Genomic DNA, 21,807 nt, shown 5'->3' on the forward strand with positions numbered 1-21,807 from the left:
AAATCAGTGACCAGCTCCGTCAGCTCTGTTAGGGAGTCTATTAGGCAGCGGGGTGAACAGTACACCAACAGAGTCCCCAGCCTGCACACACACTCAATATAAGTCAATTCTCTCACAGGGATCTTGGTAAAGGAGATGTTATTTTTATGGACCACAGCCACTCCACCCTTCCACTCACTTCCCCAAACCTGCTCAACAACAGAGTATTCTAGGGGAATAAGTTGGGCCCACACAGGACCACTAGCCTCTCCCAACCAGGTCTCAGTTATACAAGCCAGGTCGGCTCCTTCATCCACAATCAAATCATGGATTTTTTCAATCTTATTTGGAACCGACCTGGCATTACAAAGGAGCATGCTTAGGTTCAGTGAGTAGTTGGAACTACACCCCAAGGCCTGAGAGGTCACAGGGCAGCCAGAAGGGAAAACAGTAACTAAATTACTGGTCTTCCTTCCCCTGTAATGGTGTGCTGGCCTGCCAGCACCCAGTCCTGTATTCCCCACCACTATGGAAATAGCCACCCCAACCTCACTGAGTCAGTGTGCAAAGATTCCGATTATTGCCAGACTTTTATAGCAGTTGCCATATGAGGTTCCCCTTCCATTTCATTGATGTGGAGCCTGGGCAGGGGGAGCTGGTACTTACTAATTGTTTTTTCTAAATTGGATTCATCTTGCCAACTCCATACAAGGAGGTGGGAAGATTAGACAGTGGGAGGAAAAATATTAGGGGATAGATGCTAATGTACCGAAAAGGGTAGGACAAAGGAGATTCATGTAGGAAGTTACTTCTTTTCCTTCATTCTTTCCTCCACTTTGCTTTGAGCTGCAAGATTTTTTTCCAATATACATCCCATTTTTCTTAGCCATTCTCATGTTATGATTGGGAACATCCTGGATTCCTCATAAGGATGACTTTGTTTCTTGCACAGTTTCAAGTTTTATTTTAAACCAATGGAATTGTAGAAGGGAACTGTCATATAGGCCTATTGTGACTAGAATAAGGGCATGATCCCACAACAGGTAAGCATCTTTTACAATAGGAGAGCTAAGCAGATGGTGAAATCTCTCTCAAATCAGACCAATACAAAAGTGTTTAACTGTGACTGGATTGCATCCAGTATTTCTAAAAGCTCCAATGCACATTGTTAGAAATACAAACCTTTTGGGTTGGATCCTGGAATTGGACTTTTGATCAGAGAATGGGACTTCCTTGCCACCTACTTTCCACTGAAGCCTCCCGTTCCCCCTAAAAAGCCACTCCCAAGGATTGCCAGACCCTGACAAAGATGTGGAATATGGTGCAGTGGGCAGCAGTTTGTGGGATGAACCCATGGAAATCAGCAATCAACCCTTTATCACAAAGTCTGACTTCATTTAAAAAGTAATAAATTGATTATATTACATTACTGTAATTACCAGATAAGATTGAGGGGGATGGGAGAGTATACAAGCATGTAAAATAATTTTAATTTAATTATCTTTTATGCGAAAGTTTGGGTTAGAGTTTTGGAAACAAAAATTTAAAAAGCTTCCAGTGTATACATAATAGGGTTTTTAACTTGGAGAAAGAAAGAAAGAGAGGATTCAGAGAAGTAATAATAAACTGTACATCAAATTACAAAGAGAAGGTGAAATGCATATACTTGGCTAGTTTATCAAATGTACATTTGGCTTTTTTCTAAGCAAATGGAAAATTCATAGAGGGGTGTGAGTGTGGAAAAACACCAGGGCAGGGGTGTTTGTAAGTTTATATTATAGTAGCTTGTGTTGCTCACTTGAAAACTGAAATCTTGATTAGAATTGCAGTTCTTAATAGGGTTTAAGTGCAGATGTATTGGTTCTTGTCTCTTGAGTTTGGCTGGCTTAGGCTATATCAGTATATTAGCTCAATTACAGAGTTGTGACTTGAATATCACTGCTGTTGGTCCTGCTAAACCCCAGGGGAGGACAGTGATTTTAATTTCATGCCCCAGTGGCTACAGTTAGTGACGGATGAGTCTTTCAGATAAGGGAATCGCTTTGTAAATTGCCCACTGCTACCTTCAGTACATGTGTCACTGGAAGTGGCTTGGTTTTTATAAACGAATGGCACCAGCTTCAGCCCATAACCCTTGTGTTACCCCACCCCTCCCCTTAAGGGGGGGACCTGAAATGACACCCGCAACCTTCAGACAAGCATGTTGTCATTGGGAACTGCTAATTAGATGGCATGCATCACACCAAGGGAAGGCAAGCAAGCAATAGGCAGCTATTTGGTATATAACCCATTCATCCAAGATACAGTAAAAGTGGAATGTATTCTAAACAAAACATTTGGAAGGATGTCTGGACAATGCTGTAAGAGACGGAAACAAGAAACCATGATTTTGCTAAGGACTCTGGAGCTGCCGCACTGTGTGGATATCATGGCTGAGTGGTTGCTACAAGTTGTGTTTGATTTTTGCAATTCTGTAATTTTATCTCATAGTCTCATGTTTATTGTTTGTTAATTTTAGTTTAGATTTGTAATATTCAGAGAAAACTTAAAAAAAGATCTCTGAACTTTTATGTGCCTTTGTTACAGCATTGTATCTAAAATATTTTAAAAGTTGGTAATCAAAGTTTTGATGTGCTCTAGATACAGCAAAACATGTTTTTCAGTGTTGTTTTCCCACCTGTCTGCTGTTTGGAAGTAAAGTGACATTCTGATTGTATGACAGACTTGTAAGACATTAGTTTTAAAAAGAGCTAGTCCTTGTTGGTCTATGGAAATAATTTTGAGTATTTAAAACATTGGTATTGCTTCCTAAATAACATATTATCCACATATGAATAAGTTTATTAATTGGAGGGCAGGGAACAGGTGGATATTATTTCTGTTGCATGTTATTGTTTACTAGGTCTATACTAAGTCCATCTAGTAAACCGAGAAGTGTACCTTTGCCTTCAGTGATAGGGGAATTGCACCTGCTGAAATATATGGCATTGGGTTGCAAAATATATATTTCTATAGATTAAGAAAATATATATACATATACCTATTGAGTTAGACTGTCAGATACTAGGTCTTATTCTAAGACTTTATTGTCATGGGCTATATTATAGCATACTGTATAATACATACTCATTTTAATAAAATGAACCAAATAAATAATTGGTGATTTTTCATTAATGATGATGATGCAAGCTTTTTCTTAAATGCATATAACAGCCTTGGTTTAAAAGTTGAAATTATACTTTCCTTTAATGATGCCAGTACTTTCTCATTGTTGATATATGTATGGATTTCACCTCTCTTACTGGTTGCCTGCATGCTTGTTGTGTTTAGCAGCTAGAATACTCAAAGGTCATGTTTACCACCCATGTCATGTCCCAACCCTATTTCTGAGTTTCTACTTTGAATAATTACGGAGAACATACTGATAATTTTGCCTCTAAATGCCAATAGAGTGCTGTGAGTAAAGTCTGTCTTCTTTATGTAGCCATGAGTTTACTGAGCAAATATGATTTAAAATAGGAATCTGTTTGTTTATTTGTGTAAGGGAGACTGTAAAAGGTGCACGGAAGGATTTAGTGAACTAACAAAACATTGAAAATTCCAAGGTGTTCTGGGCTAGCCAACCCATCTTCAGGGAGATATTCTGAATAATGGCAACAAGAAAAATACTCAGTTGAACATCAGTTCAAACCAGTCTACTTTGTATAAATATTACTCACACAACTACATTATAAACACATGTGACATTTTGCACACAGCTATATCTATACAACTGACTTTTAAACTAAGTTTGTTTCCTTTTGGTCTTGTCTTTGTGTGAATTTCCCAAATGTCTTAATAGAAGAATTACAGAATTAAAGATCCTTCTGCTCAGAGTAGGGGTTATAGTTTCAGTGTAAAACTCTAGCTTCCTGGTGTACAATATTTATACTAAGTAAAGTTGGATGGAAACATTTGAAAAATCCTAATTAAATAAGCTAAGACGTTTACTATGCAAAAAGATTCTGCAGTATTGCTTGGGGCTGGGAGGTAATCTGTTACAATGTCAGAACTTTTGCAATGTGGAATGAACAAATTTTAATTGCTGCTTGTCATGTCTTCAGTGAATTATGGCTAAACAGTTACTGATATCTTCTGCACTTGGTGTATGATGGACCAGTTCTTTTGTTTAAACAATGGTGTGTTTTTCACAGGCCCACGAGCGATCGGAAAGCTCAGAAGTGGCATTTGTTACCCAGCTAGTGAAAAAGTTGATGATCATCATTGCACGTCCTGCACGATTGCTAGAATGCTTGGTAAGCAAACAGGTCTTTTAGGAGGCACAGCAGTATCATGTTTTAGGAGTCTGAAACTCAAATTCAGTGACATTTAAGAGATTCTCTCAACTAGTAATCAATACAGCAGTTTATTTGTACTTTTTTAAAGAGTACATTTTTACAAGTTAGGGAAACGTGAGAGAAACTGCTACTTAAATGCTTGAAAGTTCTATGTGGAATGGCCTGTATGTATTAAGAAGTGCATCTCAGTTAGCTAACACATTGTTTTAAACATTTTTCTGGTATACAGACTTTGCCTTCTTTCGGTTGTTGATAAATGTTGACAATGGCCATTACCATGAGGAACATTCAGCTGATTTCCTGTGTCTAGCAGGAGACGTGGTTTTTCTCCCGCTGCTCCTCTCGAGAGCAACCCAGTCATGCTGCATGGCAAGTCATCTTTCAGTCTCCAAGTAGTCCCAAGCAGTGTTGAGGATGTGGCATTGCAGGGGCTGCTTTCAAACAAGAAAAGCCACAAAACCAGGGATCGAAGTGCAAGTCCCTGAATGCACTTAAACGAACTCTCTGAATTGTGGCCTGTGCCCACAGAAACAAGTAGTGGCCTACATACAGTTGCTGTGATCCAGAGTAGCACAACTGCATAAGTGAAAGCCATTTTCTTCTCCCCCACTCCTCATTACTGCAACCTCCAGGGTTGCTAGAAAAGCTTGCTAAGTATTAGATGCTAACTGTATGCTAGGTCTTATAAAGTGTATCTTTTCTAATCATTGTATAACACCTAGCAATATTAGGCACCTTTAGACATGATAATAAGGAAGAATTAAGTATAATTATATGTTGTAGAATCAGAGCAGAAAATAACCCTGCTAGTCCTGTCGTCCAGTAATATACTTTAAGGCAGGATATTCTGTAGAGGTGCACCTCTAGCTCTTTGAAACCTTGAATGAAACAGATTCTAAAAGATTGGCAGCTTTAGCTTAGTTGACCTTACATTTAAAACATTTCTACAATTGTCTGAGTTATGGGAGGTCATGGTTGTGTTTGACTTCTGCAGTTAAATAGTTTTCCACAATTAGCAGAGTATATTGTTTCTTTTGCTTCACAAGCCAGAAATTAGTTACAATGGAGTGCTTAAACTGGAGCTGGTTTTATACGAATAACTTAGATCCCAAGAGCTACTTCAAGCACATACGTAGCTGCTTGCAGATGCTTAGTTGATACTTTTTATATGTGTGAGTTATGTGGAATGGGTAACCAACCTACTGTTCAAATGATTTGGAAACTGCCCTTGGTTTCAAAAGTGGTTTCCTGTGCAGCATGGAAGGGTGCTATTTGAGAAGTGAAAGTCCAAATCCCCTTTGGTGCACGGAATTAGGTTCAGGTGGACAGTTCTTTGTATCCCAATCACATTGTTTAAGTATGGTTATGTCTAAGTATTCTTTTCCACCTTATCATGAATGTTTTGCTAGCAGACATTTTTTAAACTACATGTTGAAAACAAAGTACCATTTCATGGGACATTTAATGGCATTCAATTTCAGAACAGGGTATGGAGGATTAAAATGCAATGTATTACTTCCTGATATGAAATAGAATTCTTTTCTGATATGAAACAGTGATTGGGAGAGCATAATTAAATTAAAAGTAGGTTATTATGTTGTGTTCATCTCATGTTGCTTAAAAATAGGAAAATGTGCTTGTGCCATTTGACTATCTTTGCAAATATAAATAGTGCTGCTCTTGGAAGCAGTTCCTAAATTGATCAAGCCTTTAACTAAAATTTGCTAATCATCAAGATCTATGAGTTACCCACCATATCATTATGAAGAGAGAATGGAAGCAGGTGGAGTCAATAACATCTCTGTGATCTGAGTAATTAACTCCAAAGCTGCTTGTGACAGTCCTGAAAATGATGTTGCAAGACCCTCAATGTGAAATACGGGATGTTCTGATAGAGCTCTTTTATGCATCCATCATTTTTGTAGTTCGCTTTGCTTTACCAACTAACCTCAGTTGGTGGTTCTAACCTATATCTTAGGAGTGTAAAATCTAACAATAGGCCTCTTAATACTACTATTTTTCTGTAATAGTTTTATGTGTTTTATGTGTTTTATTTATGTATAATAGAATATGTGTATTACGTGTTTTATTTCTGTATAATAGAATAGATGAACTCTTAAATGCCCAGAATTTATTACTAAGCATGATTACCTACAAAAGATACGCTTCCAGAAATGTGCATGACTTCTAAGTTGAAACTGAGCACAGTTAAATAGTGGCTAAATATTTTAATTGTGCTTTTAAAAAACAAAAAAGTATTATCTTCCCTTTGTGTTCAGCTGAATGTCAAAAGTATAGTAAAGGATGCCCTCTAGTCACGGGGGGTTCCAGTCCTGCTGATTAGTGTGAATATGGAAATCACAAAAAATGAAACCTTACCCCTGTAGAAATCCAGGGGTTAGATTCCTCACTTTATTTATTTATTTATTTATTTATTTATTTATTTATTTATTTGGGTCAAAAAGGTGGCAAGGGAGCAGAAATAAGGACGGAAAAGCATAGTACCTTGTTCTCCAGGTCTCCAGGAAATCCTCTTATTTTTTGTTTTAAAATGTTTTTTGTGGGTTTTTTTTAATTAAACAAAAAAGAGCTACAAAGTGGCCTGTGCTTCAAAATGGCGGCCGGAAATGGCATCAGAAGTCATTTCAGGCCACTCAGGAACTGTGGATAGAAAATTGCCTGTTTCCTGCCGCAGAGAAAGAAACTGGGTCTCTAAGACCCATTCACAGATACATGAAACCACGATCCACGAAACAGTGGATAACGAGGGTCTCCTGTATTTTACAGTAAATTGCAACCAGCAACACATCCAAAAGAGGCAGCTCTGCTCAATAACATAGCTAAATCAAAACAAGGTTTTTACAGCAGCACATCCTTGGTGAATGCCAAAGCATTTCCAGTGGCATTTCACCCATTCTGTGTGTTCTGTCCCAATAGTGTAATATTCTGTCCATCTGTCATAAAGTTATCTGCAATGAGTGGGTTGCTCCCTTTGGTGTGGGGCTTGCTTTTCCATTGCTTGCTGCTCCCTTTCTCTTTTTTCTCCCCAAATCCTTCACGGAAAGTGTTTCACTTCACAATGGGTGTGTGCGTGTCTGTCTGTCTGTATCCTATATACCATATAATTATTCAAAAAGAAATGCAGAATTGTATTGGAGGAGGGCAGGGGCTTGAAAGTGCCCATGAACACATAGATAATGGGATGGTAGTAGCATATCCAGGAAATGCTAATAGGATTTATTAAAAAATCTATTTTTTAATAAACAGTTAGCCTATTGAATAAATAGCCTATTAAAATACTCCGATTGCATTAGGGGATTCTTAGGAGGGAACATACAGCTTTCAAATAATGATTAAAACATTTTGTAAAATGTTGTGCAAAATGGAGTGTCATTGATTAGGATGGAAGGTTGTTACAATTAATTGCAAACTAAATCTCTAAAATACAAACCCCATCCATGTACCAGAATCCACACCACAGTTAACAACACTATGAATGTGTTACCTGAGTAGGGTGATGTACATTTTGTACATTTTATGGGTACAAAATATTGTGCTTTGACTGCTTGGCAAATGCACTATTGCCACAACAAAAGCGCAAACTGACAAATTTGTGACTGTTCTACAATAGGGAAACACATACAGACTTCTAAAAAATCTATGGTTTTAATGTGATTTTACTGTTTTAATTTTAATTTTTAAGCCTCCAGGGAATGCAGATTTTGGCGGTGTACAAATTTGCTAAATAAATAGTAAACAAAACACTAAGCCTAGATCCTTAAAATTCAGACATTTTGTTTTGTAGATCAATCCTTTCTTTCTTTCTCTGGTCATAATAAACTATTTTAACTTTGTTGTCGGTTATCACTGTGATTTGTCCTCATCCTTGGGTCTTTTGCCATTGTTAAAGCCATGTTCTGGGAGTTGAAGATTAGGGTTGAATGTATGCTTAAGTCAAGCATGTTTTCAGCACAACATAGACTTAGAAGGTTATGTCCTAGCTTGGCTTTTTGGAAGTTGTTTTGGTTTTTCTCCTCCTGCTTTGCTGATCATGCTTTTAAATTACGTACTGCTGTTTGATGCCACTTGTAGGTCTATTACTTAGTGGATCGAGTTCTGCTAAAGATGGGCCTGATCTAAAATCCCAGCCCAGTTTTGTATTCTTGCTGAGTACTCTTGGGAGTATGCTGTTGCATCTGATCCTCATATACAAAATGGGAATGAAGGGGGCCTGTGTCAGTGTAGTTGTTTGGCTGAATGATGCAGAGAAATTCTGCTTTTTGAGCTTGGGGAATAGCATGGTATGAGGATGTAATTATTTTGGTCACCAATAGAAACAAATAAATTGGATCTCTCATTGTTTGCCCTCTCTGCCTACTGCTCTAGGAAATATTTGAGGTGTCACCCCTGTTCCTTCATTGCCTTATAAATTCCATAATAATAAAGTCATTGTGGTTACATGGATATAGCCATCTATAGTTGAATGATTTACCAAAAGACTTTGGTTCCAGTGGAGCCCTATCACTCTGTATAATTTGACACTGAGAGTTCTGTGCTTTGGGCTGTTGCATCCAGTTTTTGAATTTGGATTTAAAGAAACTTGAGGTGCTTACGCTAAACTGTTCACTTAATTACTTATTCTCATTCTTAGAATGAATAACCACTAAATGTTGTAATCTTTAATTCTGGGAATCTAACTATCTCCTTCTTGTACTTTAGGAGTTTGATCCTGAAGAGTTCTACCATCTGCTAGAAGCTGCTGAAGGCCATGCCAAGGAAGGGGAAGGAATTAAATGTGACATCCCTCGTTATATCATCTGCCAGCTGGGCCTCACCCGGGATCCCCTGGAGGGTGAGGACTTTCACTTTGTATTCTTAAGGCTACATGCTCTTAAGAATACTCATACTCTAAGTAACACAATCCATCCTTGTTGTTTATTCCATTACTGAAGATCAGTTCATATGTTGCAAGATTAATAGGTGCACCTTGTAATGTGTGATCAGGAGACATCCTTTTTAAAACCTGTATCAACTATGAGTTCATGGAGTTCGTGCTGTGAGAGCTGCAGTTGGTACCAAGTGCCCAAAGTACATGTATACAGTGGATGTGTTGTGGTTTTTTAAAAATTCCCTTATATGTTAGGGGGAACGTGGTGTACACACCTACTCCATAACGTGAAATGGCCCTATATCAAACGTCTTCCACGGATTGAAAACATATCTATAGTGTCTGGTACTCTCAAACTTTCAGCTATGACTTTACTGATTCACTGCTTGTATCAGCTAAGTTTGTTTGAATGATATGTACATAAAAATATTGGGGGGGGGATCACAGATTTTAGTATGTGGAAGTGGTATTCATACTGATATGAGAAGGCAAGACGTTGTGAATTAGTATTAGAGATTCTGCAGATGAATTATCACAGTCCTGCAAACGAATTTGCATTTTACATTATTGTCTTGCAAAAATTTCACACATCTCACTTTATGAAAACCAGACACACATTGACTCTTGTACCCTGTCCTCTGCTTGTGCAGGAACCAGCTGTACACAAGTCTTTTGAATTCCTGCATAGCTTTTTGTTTGAGTCCACTGTATTTTACAGTACTTGTCCAGTTGTAATATTTCTACATTTGTGTTACAGGGGTGTGGGTGGGTGGGTAAATAACACTGATCTCCAGTTTCTAAACAGTCACAGTGCAAACAATTATGCAGTAATCTAGCAAATACCCATTTGATTTACCTTTTTAATTGTAGAAATGTAAATTAATTCTTTTTGTCAACTGTCTTGGATGAGACAATGTGAGAGAAATTTATAGTATTTCTTAGTAGTGGTCCTACTGTCCGCCACATTAAGGATGTCTGCACCTGCATAGACAGACCCTGGGGAACGTTCTAGAGCTGTTAGAGCCTTGAGTGGTAGCCCTGCCCCCACAATGACTTATCCTTTCCTCAAACATACCTCCCTCAGTTGTCTTACGACTGCCGCAACAGCAGCATCGGAGGACCTTCTGTCTCAGTTTCTTTTCTTATTCTGAGGCCTGAGGTGAAACAACAACAACAACAAAAGAGTTAATACCTACCCAAAGATAGGAACATAGGAAGCTGCTTTATACTGAGTCAGACCATTGGTCTATCTAGCTCATTATTGTCCTCACAGACTGGCAGCAGAATCTTCAAGGTTGCAAATCTCTCTCAGCCCTATTTTAGAGAAGCCAGGGAGGGAACTTGAAACCACCTGTTCTTCCCAGAGCAGCTCCATCCCCTGAAGGGAATATCTTACAGTGCTCACACTTCTAGTCTCCCATTCATATGCAACTGGGGCAGACCCTGCTTAGCTAAGGGGACAAGTCATGCTTGCTATCACAAGACCAGATCTCCTCCCAGTACCATGTTTCTCAGGACATCTGCCTCCTGGTGTTTTCCCCCTCACCTTCCTCAGAAGAACATCATTCCTGGCACACTCTGGACATCAAACACGCCCTCTCATTCTGTCTCCATCGCACAAGTCCCTTTAGAGAATCACACTCCTTATTCATCTGCTATGTCTGCCCTAACAAAGGGAAGCAAGTCGCTTCACAACAGTTTGTCTGCATGGATCACACATGCAATCCGACAGGCATATGTTATGGCAAAGCAAATGCCACCACCTTCTATCAGAGCATGCTCCATGAGAGCTCTGGCTACTTCTACAGCTTACCCCTGTGGGATTCCCCTGGACATCTGTAGAGCAGTGACCTGGAAAGGTTTGTTGTCCTACTTCCGCCACTGTGCCCTAGATATCAGGTCCAGAGTGTACTCGCAGTTCGGGACAATAGTCCTGGAATCCATCCTTCAGTAGATGCCTGCTGCACCACCATCCTGGTGAGTAGTTTGCTAATCTTAGTGTGGAGGACAATAGGACCACTACTAAGAAAGTCAGGTTGCCTGTAACAGTAGTTCTTGTAGTGGTCCATTGTCCTTCACACGTCCGTCCCTCCCTCCCTCCACTGTAGCAGTCACTTACCTGCATTATGTTGATCATGGCAGTCAGGGACTAAGGGAGGTATGTCTGAGAAGAGGATATGTCATTGTGGGGGCAGGGCTCAAGGCTATAACAGCTCTAAAAGATTCCCTGGGGTCTGTAAACGTAGGCACAGACATCCTTAGTGTGAAGGACAATGGACCACTACGAGAACTACTGTTTATACGTAAGCAACCTGACTAAATCTTTAAAATGGAATCATATATAATTTATTGGTGTCTAACACATATTGGTAGATGGTATTTTAACACTGGCCAGTAATGTGGAGCCAGGATTAATCCTGGCTTCATGCTATGTCACCAAGCCTCCTAAGGTTGGGAAGAGTTTTGATTAAGAACAAGCCAGGGTTGCTTCCAGGACCAGAACCTGGCTTATTTGCAACTAAGGTTAGAATAAGCCAGGATTCCTCAGTTTGGACTTAATACTCTTTACAGAATTAGAAGTAGAATTCTTCTAAAACATGTTCCTGAAGGGAATGGGAGTGGGCTTACATTCCCAAAGCTAGAAACATCACAGAAAGCGCAGATTTAATCCTGGCTCTTTGTTACATGTGAACTGACTCACTGAAAACATTAATGCATTAACATGCAAGGTTTAAATGGGGTGATAAAATCCTGAACTTTACTGGATAAAACTATCCCCAGGCCTGCATAGAGTACGACAGGATAAAAGTGATTTGATGTGCAATAGACTTTATTTACAGTAATGGTCACCACATTTCTGGTTCCCATGAACTATTTTAACACTATTAAAAGCTCCCCCCCCCCTTTTTTAGCAAGATGCAAAACAGTCCTTATGAAGACATGCAGAGACCCTGTATAAGTGCTGTAAAATTGCCATTCTCATGAGGCATTTCAGGATCATTTTTACAGTGCACGGACCAATGGTGTCTATTTGGTGAAAGATTTTTTCCTGAGCTAAATTCTATGAAAAATGAAAATTATCACTATCCACAACTTTTTCAGATATCAGTCTCTTATAAAAAGTCTTCAGTTCTCTGTTGAATATAAGGAATTGTGTGATGTAGGGGAGGGTTTGTGCATGAATAAAGTAATTAGGTAGATTACTATTACCACATGCACAACTATATCCAAAGAATGTGTAAGAGTTCATTTTTTCTTCTTGTTTTAAAGACCTGTGTTGTGTTTTGCGTATTTTCCAGAAATGGCCCAGTTGAACAGCTATGATAGTCCAGATACTCCAGAGACAGATGATTCAACTGATGGAAAGGTACTAAACTTAAGGATCAGTTTTATAATACAGTAACAGAATTGTAATAAAATAATTCTGTTTCAATATGGTATTGCTACAGTATAAATTGTACATCTGTATACTAATTTTTTCCAGGGGGAAGTATCAGGATTATTCCAGCCATGACAGTTTACACTTGTTTAAATAGATTTGATCCAGTGTACAGTAATGATATTAGTAAATATTTAGAATAACAACATAGATATAAATTTATGTTGTATTTGCAAGTTTTCATAGAGAAGCATCCCTCAAAACCATGCTTGAAAAATACAGAGACAGTTATCAATCTAATTGCAATCTGCTAAATTGTTGAAATAAAACAACTGGAATTTAGCTCAAGAAAAGAACCTTTAGAAGTTGTGATTGACACCAAAAAGATTTTTATGTTTTGAAACATACTAACATCATCTTCTGAATGAGCTGCGTTGCCCATTGAGATCATCTGGAGAGGTCTGTCTGTATTTGCCACTAGCCTGTCTGATGGCCACGCAGGGACGGGCCTTTTCTGTTGCTGCACTGAGACTCTGGAATGCACTTCCTGTTGAGATAAGAGCCTCCCACTCTGACAACATTTTTAAAAAATCCCTAAAGACTTATCTTTACACCCAAGCTTTATAATTTGACTGTGGTTTTAAATTGTTTTAAGGTTTTTATTTTTGTGTTTCAACTTGTTGTTGTAAACTGCCCAAAGACAGAAGTTTGGGGCGGTATACAAATTTGATAGATAAATAGATAAATATTTGAAAAATTGATGTTAAAAGGAGAATGAAAGATATTTCTGATACTTTCAGAGCCGGAAAGCTACTGTGCAAACCAAGAAAACGCCATCAGAAGAGGAATTTGAAACTATTAAACTAATCAGCAATGGGGCTTATGGGTAAGGATATGAGAAACGGCTTGGGTACGAGGTATTTAAGAGAGCGCCTTCTTCTTCATCAACCCCACCGCGTGTTAAGATCATCTGCAGAGGTCCAGTTGGGGTTGCCACTGGCTCCGATGGTGGCAACTTGAAACCAGGCCTTTTCTAGAGTCACCCCGGGTCTCTGGAATGCGCTTCCTAATGAAATTAGGCTCTCCCCTTCTCTGAATGTTTTTAAGAAGGACCTAAAGACATACCTGTTTGTCAGGCTTTTAGTTTATAGTTTTAAAGCTTCGATTTTAGAGTTTTTCTTGTATTTTAAATTGTTTTAATTATGTTAATGTTTTAATTGCTTCTGTATTGTGAACCTCCCAGGGACATTTTTGTATGGGGCAGTATATAAATTTACTAAAATAAATAATAGATTTTCCAACCATTTTTTAAAAAAATGACAGGCTAACAAAGAGCCAAAACAGGTGTGGTGCAGAAAATTTGAAATTTTCTCCTGGTTTTAGAGTGGTTCTTCTTAAAACTTTAAAGCAGGTATTGGCTAGGTCTGATTCTTGATTGGAGGAGGACAGGGTACCTGACTGGAACAGGAAGTGGCTGGCCATTTCCAGATCTAAATGGTACATCCTCCACCCCAAAGCTGCTGTTGGACTCACTTTATTTTCTTGCTGTGGGGCTGTTTGAAAGGGTGTGTTAGATTGGAAAAGGGTTAGGATCATAGCAGTTTAGAGTTGGAAGGGACTTTGGAGATCTTCTAGTCCATCTACCTGCTCAGTATCAGAAGCTGCTACTGCGTTCCTGATAGGTGGTCATCGAGTCCTTGTTTGAAAACCACTGGTGAAGGAGAGCCAACCACTGCCCAAATTGAAATCGCCTGATGCTGGATATTTGTTTGTTTTTTGTTGCAGTTTTTTGTTGTCAGGGTTTTAGAGAGGGATACTTCTTCATCCTACTTGGAAATACCAGCTATTGAACCTGGGACCCTCTGCCTGCAAAGCATGTGCGCTACTACTGAGCTACAGCCTTACCTCTCCTTACTATCTTGTTTATCCTATACCATAAAACCCTTCGTTGTGCAGCCGTGCTGCCCATGTCTTTTAGGGCTGTTCTGGGCATGCGCAGAGCGCATGCTCAGAACTGGCGAAAAAGAGACGGGCGGCCATGTTGGCTCTGAGCAGGGAAAGGTGGCGGCGGCTGCAGGAAGGACTGGCCCTGCTGCCCGAGAAGCCTGGCCCCGCGGGCGGAGGCCGAGCCGCCGCCAAGAACACTGGCCCCGCTGGCGGGGGCCGAGAACACTGGCCCCGCTGGCGGGGGCCGAGAACACTGGCCCCGCTGGCGGAGGCCGAGAACACTGGCCCCGCTGGCGGAGGCTGAGAACACTGGCCCCGCTGGCGGAGGCCGAGAACACTGGCCCCGCTGGCGGAGGCCGAGCCGCCGCCGAGAACACTGGCCCCGCTGGCGGCGGTGGCGGCGGCGGCGGCCGAGAACACTGGCCCCAGACATGGGCGGCCATCAGTATGGGAAGAGGCTGCAAGGGGTGAGGATCTCTGTATGCGAGCTCCTCTCTCCTTCTCTACGTTGCTAATGCAAACGATTAAAGGACGTGGCCTCGGGCAGAAGAGGTCTCGGCAGCTGGGAGGGTGGAGAGACAACGGAGCAAAAGAGAGGTTAAAAGGAAAAATAAAAGTGGAAGAAGGAGATAAAAAGAAGGAAGACAAATAGCAAAAGAGAAAGAGACACAGAGAGAGAAACAGACAGGTTAAAAAAAACAAACCATAAATAAGAAACACTTAAAGACGAAAATAAAAGGCTAGCGCCCGTTATTATAACAGGCTTACAAATGCTAGTAAGTTATACAACCTTCCCACAGCACTACTGCCGTCAAAATTGCAGTGTTTCCCTCTGTAGTAGCTGCATTATAGTAAAAAGACAAACAAACAAAAACCTCCAGCATTGTTTGGGGGACCTGGATGTTTGTGTTAAACTACTTGGAAGTTTATGTATTGGAACTTGTATGTAACTTGGAAGGTTATGTAAACCTTGGAAGTTTATGTATGAAAACAGCCTGCTGCCTCAGACTGACTCACTAATACACTACTTAGCCCATTATATCAGATGTCATTGCTTGCCATGAAATGGTCTCGGTATGTATTCATGCACGCTGCTGCTCAGTATTCCCTAGGGACCAGAATAAAATGAAAGGAATTAAATATTTGAAATGCAAAAATAATTTTCATCACTAAATTAGAAACACACGTACAGCAGTTTTACTAGATAAGATTTAACATGTATTTATATCTTAAACCTGTTCTGGGTAGTTTCACACTGCCCCTTAAAGATCAGATTCACAGTCTGGGGGGGTTGCTAGATCTATGGTTGCTACTGGAATCCCAGGGTGACCTCAGTGATTTGAAGCGCTTTTTAACATATTCAGTTTGTCGATTGTGTCCTTTCAGAATCCTGATCTTGATACAGTTACCTGTGCACTGATCCCCTCTTGATTGGATTAGTACGGAGATGTGGATTTCAAAAAGAAAAGAAAAAAGGGGGGGGGAGAAAAAAAAACCCCATGAATTGAGTTGCTCTCTATTTCAAAACAAAACAAAAGAAAAAACACTAACCCATACAGTTTTTTATACTGAAACAAATTCCTTTATGAGGAAAGAAATCATTTTTATTGGACTACCGAACAAATCAGTACAATATATGTGCACTCTCTCATATATTTCCTAAGGATAATCAGCTCAGAAACTGCTTTACAACTTTGAAATTGCCACACTTGCCTAACATCGCATTGGTGTCCATTCACTGTTAAAAATGAGTGGAGAAATAAATTTTTAGAAATGGAAAAATTTCCACGGGAAAATGAAGTATGGGAAAACTTCTCATGGGTAATGAAGTATGGGAAAACTTTTCATGGGTAATTTTGAACCTCACATCTCTGACTACAGTGTGCTCTACACGTTTTCCTTGAAGAGGATTTGGATAAATCAATTAGCAGAAAACGTGGCAGCCCATTTGTTGACTGGAACTGACCACTGGAATCATATTACACCAATGCTGCATGATTATTTGTTTGATTATTTGGTTATTTATTTGTTTTAGGATTCAGTTCAAGGTAGATTCAGTTCAAACGGTTTAGGATCAGAGTTCCATAAGGGGACTGCCTTATCTGGTGTGTCCCTTCCCATTCACTCCAGATCATCTGAGGCCCTGTTCCCAGTGCCTTCAGAGGAGCAAGTCCTTTTCAGGCACATTCACCTTTCCTCAGAAGCCTGTATGGCTCCCATTCTTTATTCCCTTTAGCACTGGGTTAAAACATAACCTTTAGATATTGTATTTGAGTTACATGTTAGCTGGATTTTTTCCATGTTTTTTCTATTATTTGCCTATGTTTTATTGGTTTTTATGTTTTTTATTTTTTGTTGTAAGCTATCTTTAACAGGAAAGGCAGAATATAAATGTTCTTAAAATAAATACATCGTAAGCATCATTTCATAAACCAAATGGTGCAGTGGGGAAGTAACTTGCCTAGGGAGCAAGAGGTTGCTGGTTTGAATCCCTGCTGGTATGTTTCCCAGACTATAGAAAACACCTATATTGGGCAGTAGCGATATAGGAAGATGCTGAAAGGCATCATCTCATACTGTGTGGGAGATGGCAATGGTAAACCTCTCCTGTATTCTACCAAAGACAGCCACATGACTCTGTGGTCTCCAGGAGCTGACACAACTTGACAGCACAACTTTAAGCATCTTTCTATAAAGGACTGGAGAGTACTTTGTGGAATGCCTATTAATAGGCTATATTTGTATCTTATCCAGCTAGTTGTGAAATATAAATCTATTTAGTGTTGCAGCAGACAGTGAGCCATTCCTGGTAACTTTCACGATCAAGGAGAACAGGTGGAACTCAGACTTGCTTGTTACAAAGTTCAGAGCTTCTGGAGAGTGTTTTCTGACATTTCTAATGTAGTACAACCATCTTGTTTTTGTCATCTCAGTGCAGTGTTCTTGGTGCGTCACAGGACTACCCGCCAGCGCTTTGCAATGAAGAAGATCAATAAACAGAATCTTATTCTGAGGAATCAAATTCAACAGGCATTTGTAGAGAGAGATATCCTAACTTTTGCAGAGAATCCCTTTGTAGTCAGCATGTTCTGCTCCTTTGAGACAAAGCGTCACCTGTGCATGGTCATGGAGTATGTAGAAGGTATTGTTTCACTCTCACAGAATTCAGCTAGTCATTGTACATTGATCAAAATGTGTTCCATTATGAAAAGACATAGGGATTATTGTGTGTGATGTAGCTTTCATTCTTTTAGACCCCCAGGACAGCCACCCTCCCATCAGCCCAATATTTATTCATTCATTCATTCATTCATTCATTCGTATTTCTATAGCACCTGATATATACATCTCTAGGTGGTGAATTTGCACCAGGTGTGCAAATTTAGGATGCAAGTGCCCAAAGGTGGGGGCACAACATCAACAAAGGTCAGAAGACAAAGAAAGAATGGTGCAGAAATAATTTATTATAGAAACAAGTCTAAAAGTGTTTTGAGGATGGTAAACCTTTTCCGGGGACTGCAGAGATTAAAATGAATAAAATACATGCAAAGGAACAGGGTCAGCCCAAGAATTGCTGGTGCCCCAGGCAAAGCTTGACTCTGACACCCCCTCCTCCTTCACCCACGTGGACGGGAATCTCCCATCATCTGGGTGGGTATGTGGTGGGGAGTTCTCGTTGTCCTCCTGCCCACCCACTTGCTGTCCTTGCTACTCTGCTGCTGTTACCCACTGCTCCTGCCACCGTCAACTGCTTCTGGGCAACTGGCCTGCCAGTGGCCACACTGCATTATAATGACATCGCTGTGCAACATGGCAATGTGATGATAATAGACCGTGGCAAGCTAGCTGCCCAGAAGTAGCCAGCATTGACAGGAGTGGTGAGTGGAGGGGGCAAGGAGAGCAAGTGGATGCCTGGGCGGGAAACGGATGGGGATTGCTTGCTCAGACAAGAAGAGGCTTGCACACCCACCTGCATGTGATAAGTATTTTGCTGAATTTTGCTCTTGAAGTTATAGATACTGGTATTTGGCTCTGAAGTTTTTGTGGAGGAGACAGTACACTGGAGAATGTTAATAGAGGAGTGAATTCAATAATGTTCTCCTTTATCTTCCTTAGAGTACATGTAACGGATTTCAAGGGCAGCTAATAGACATAGTACTGTCCAGACAAAACTACTGTAATTATGGTTTGCAGATCTTGTGACCTGGGAGATAGGAGGAGTCGGTCAAGTATCAATATTCAGGTCCCACCCTCAATCACTCTGGTTTCAGAATTCTAGACTATCTAGGGGCCAGTAGCTCTCCTTTTCACCAACTACACTTGGTATTAGGGCTGCAAAACATTTTATCCAATAATTCAGCTCTTGGTTAGGACATCACTAGTTAGCAGTAGCACAGCTCTTTGTTCCAGCTGTGTGTGTGTGTGTGTGGTGTAAAGCAGTGGTTTCCAACCTGGGGGCCTCCAGGTGGGGATGATGGGAGTTGTAGTTCAGCAAAAGCTGAAGCCCCCCAGGTTGGGAACCACTGGTCTAAGCATTATGGTTTTTGAAAAGTATTTAGAAACTGAGCATCACTTGTGATACCGTTGCAATGGGGAGTACTTGTCTAGCCTTTTAGCACTTACAGCTAAATGCAAGTACCAGCATTACTGTCCTGCTCTCACACAATGCTTCACCATTTTTCAAGTCATCCCCCGTACCTTTCTGCTTTTGTGTTCTTATGTAAATTGTCCCTCAGTATTGACAAAAAGAGCACAGAGCGGCAAAACCAGTTCTAAAGCTGTGTGTCAAGTGATGGGCCAAACGATAGCTAACATAGTGGAAAATATTATTTAAAAATAGTAGTCTAACAAGCCATATTTGTCAGCTTTGTTTGCTGCTTGATACCCAGTACAAATGTTTTTGTCTCTGGGTAATATGTTTTCATTGTGTCCTAGGAGGAGATTGTGCAACTCTCTTGAAGAATATTGGAGCTTTGCCTGTTGATATGGCAAGGATGTATTTTGCAGAAACTGTGCTGGCACTGGAATACCTCCACAATTATGGCATCGTTCACCGTGACCTAAAGCCTGACAAGTACGCTTTTAGCTTCTCGTGTTTGGACCTGTAGTTGCAGCTGTCCACTCTAAAAATAGGTGTAGGAATAACACGTGCCATTTTCTCTCTTCTGCAAGGGCAACTTTTTATTTTAATGTCTCTTCTTGTTCTTGATCTGCTTCTTTACAGATGTCACTCTGTTTATTTCTAAAAATCTTTTCTTTCATCAGTGATGTCCTAAATATAACATGAGTTGCATTTCAAATATAATGGAGATCCTTTGTCTTTGTGCAGGAAGCTGTGCCAAAATTTTAATAGCCATTAGAAACAGACTGAATATATGCAATTTTGCAACAGGCAGGTTTGACTCATCCTGTGAATCCTATATGTTATTTAGCTCAAAAACATGTACACAATATATGTGTATAAAATCATTCAGTTCTTGCTTAGGTTGGACACTGAAATTAGGACAGAATCAGTACTGATGAAAGAATCATGAATTATCTCATGTCATGATTTGCTTAATTGGCATTGGTTTGTTTTTCTCTAATGTTGACAGTGTTCCAGTGCATGGGGGTGGGTAGGGAATTATCCCTCCTCCTCCCCTTGAAGAATTTGGATCTGACAGCTACAATTTGGCTGCTGGCCATCATTTTGTTTTCCCCATAATGTCTTGGAGGTAACATTGTTCCACGGCATTGTTGGGCGGGGTCAATGACTGTCAGTGAGGGCTCCATATTTATTTGGCAGTCGCAATATTTTCTCCCACAATGTCTCAGACCAACACAATGTTGAGGGCATTGTGGGAACAAAATGACAACTTTCAAGAACTGTGTTGTTGCCGCTGGCTGTAAAAACAACAAGAAAAACAAAAGACTTGCCATCAAGATAATACCCCTCAAGGGGCTGACAGATCTAGGAGGGGGCTCACTGGACAGCACTTGCCAAGGACTCCTTCAGAGATGGGGCCTGCCCTGGTTTATGGCTGTCTCAGTTCTTCTCTAGAAGGCTAGTAGCGATTCTCTGGTTCTCTGTCTGGAAATAACACACAAGTGTCCCTGTGTGAGGACTGGTGCCAGCACTGTGTGCAAACTCTGTTAAAAGAAGGAAGTAACTGACTTGTTTGTTGGTAATTTTTAACATCTGCTGTTAGCTCCTCTGACTGAATTCTTTTAACAAAATAAAGCAGGTTATAAGTTTTTAAAATAACCTGGGAGCTTTTTAAAATGCCAGTTTGGGGTAGAAATTATCATTGTAGTCATCTACTAGTATCCAGTTTTGCTGTTCTTGGGCAAGATGTTAGAGCAGGTGGTGGTTCTGCAGCTTGGGATGTTCCTGAATAGCATGCTGTTCATTGATTGATTCCTGTCTGGCTCTGGGACTGAGACTTCCTTGGCAACCCTGGTGGATGATTTTCCATTCAGTGGTTGAAGAAGAGGATACTTTCCAGTTGATACTTCTGGACCTCCCAATAGCTTTTGATGCAGTAAATTATTGATATAATTTACTGGATCACCTTCAGGATTTGGCAGGAGTTCAGCCTTGGTCTGGCTCCATTCCTTTCTTTCTGGTCCGTCCTGGAGAGAGATATTGGCTTTTCCTTCCTTTGAGGATTAGCCTGTGGGTGCCTCAGTGTTTGATTTTACAGACTCACAGCTTAATATCTGAAGCTGCCATGGGAGATTATCTTTAATTTGGTATTGTTGATATGCTGATGAGTAGCTTGGTTTTTTCAGTCAAATCTCCATCTTCATGATAGTTTTTGACAGGTGGATTGTTTTAAATCAAGGTGACTTAAATCAATTATTTAAATCCTTGTTTAACTCACCAAGATAAAATCTCAATTTAAATCACTGATTTAAATCAAGTTTCCCACTGATACTTCTTCATATATCTCTTAAACAATGAAGCAAATCTGATAACTAAACTATGTTAATTTACAACTCGGTAGAGTATGTATAGCATCTAGGAGAGTATACCTTGTGTAATTATTGAGAGAACTTAATGTATCTGGGTTGTGTTCCGTTCCATTAATAAGGAATGGGTTCTGCATCTGCGCAGGGATCTCACTGGTAGATTGACTCGCTCCTCATGATGCCTACTCTGCCTCACATGTGCTCAGTGCTTCTGTTGAAATTGGCAGTTGGGAGTGCCATTTTTTTCCAGTTCTTATTTGACCGCCAGTGCATCAACACCTCGTTGCTGGCTCCTTGGTTCATCTAGATATATTTGAGGAGGGGGA

General features: G+C 40.1%; 1 protein-coding gene across 13 annotated transcripts in view; it reads left to right on the forward strand.

Moving 5' to 3' along the window:
- Nucleotides 1-21,807, forward strand: part of MAST2 (microtubule associated serine/threonine kinase 2) — a 295,348-nt gene that overhangs the window by 226,978 nt on the left and 46,563 nt on the right. For all 13 annotated transcript variants that reach the window (XM_053244173.1, XM_053244182.1, XM_053244169.1 and 10 more), the window contains 6 exons: nucleotides 4,173-4,274; nucleotides 9,036-9,168; nucleotides 12,504-12,571; nucleotides 13,384-13,469; nucleotides 17,464-17,672; nucleotides 19,466-19,604. In XM_053244173.1, the coding sequence (XP_053100148.1) occupies nucleotides 4,173-4,274; nucleotides 9,036-9,168; nucleotides 12,504-12,571; nucleotides 13,384-13,469; nucleotides 17,464-17,672; nucleotides 19,466-19,604 (737 nt within the window). The remainder of the gene's footprint in view (nucleotides 1-4,172; nucleotides 4,275-9,035; nucleotides 9,169-12,503; nucleotides 12,572-13,383; nucleotides 13,470-17,463; nucleotides 17,673-19,465; nucleotides 19,605-21,807) is intronic.

The sequence above is a fragment of the Hemicordylus capensis genome, chromosome 4 (genome assembly GCF_027244095.1).
Source record: "Hemicordylus capensis ecotype Gifberg chromosome 4, rHemCap1.1.pri, whole genome shotgun sequence".
NCBI classification, from domain to species: domain Eukaryota; kingdom Metazoa; phylum Chordata; class Lepidosauria; order Squamata; family Cordylidae; genus Hemicordylus; species Hemicordylus capensis.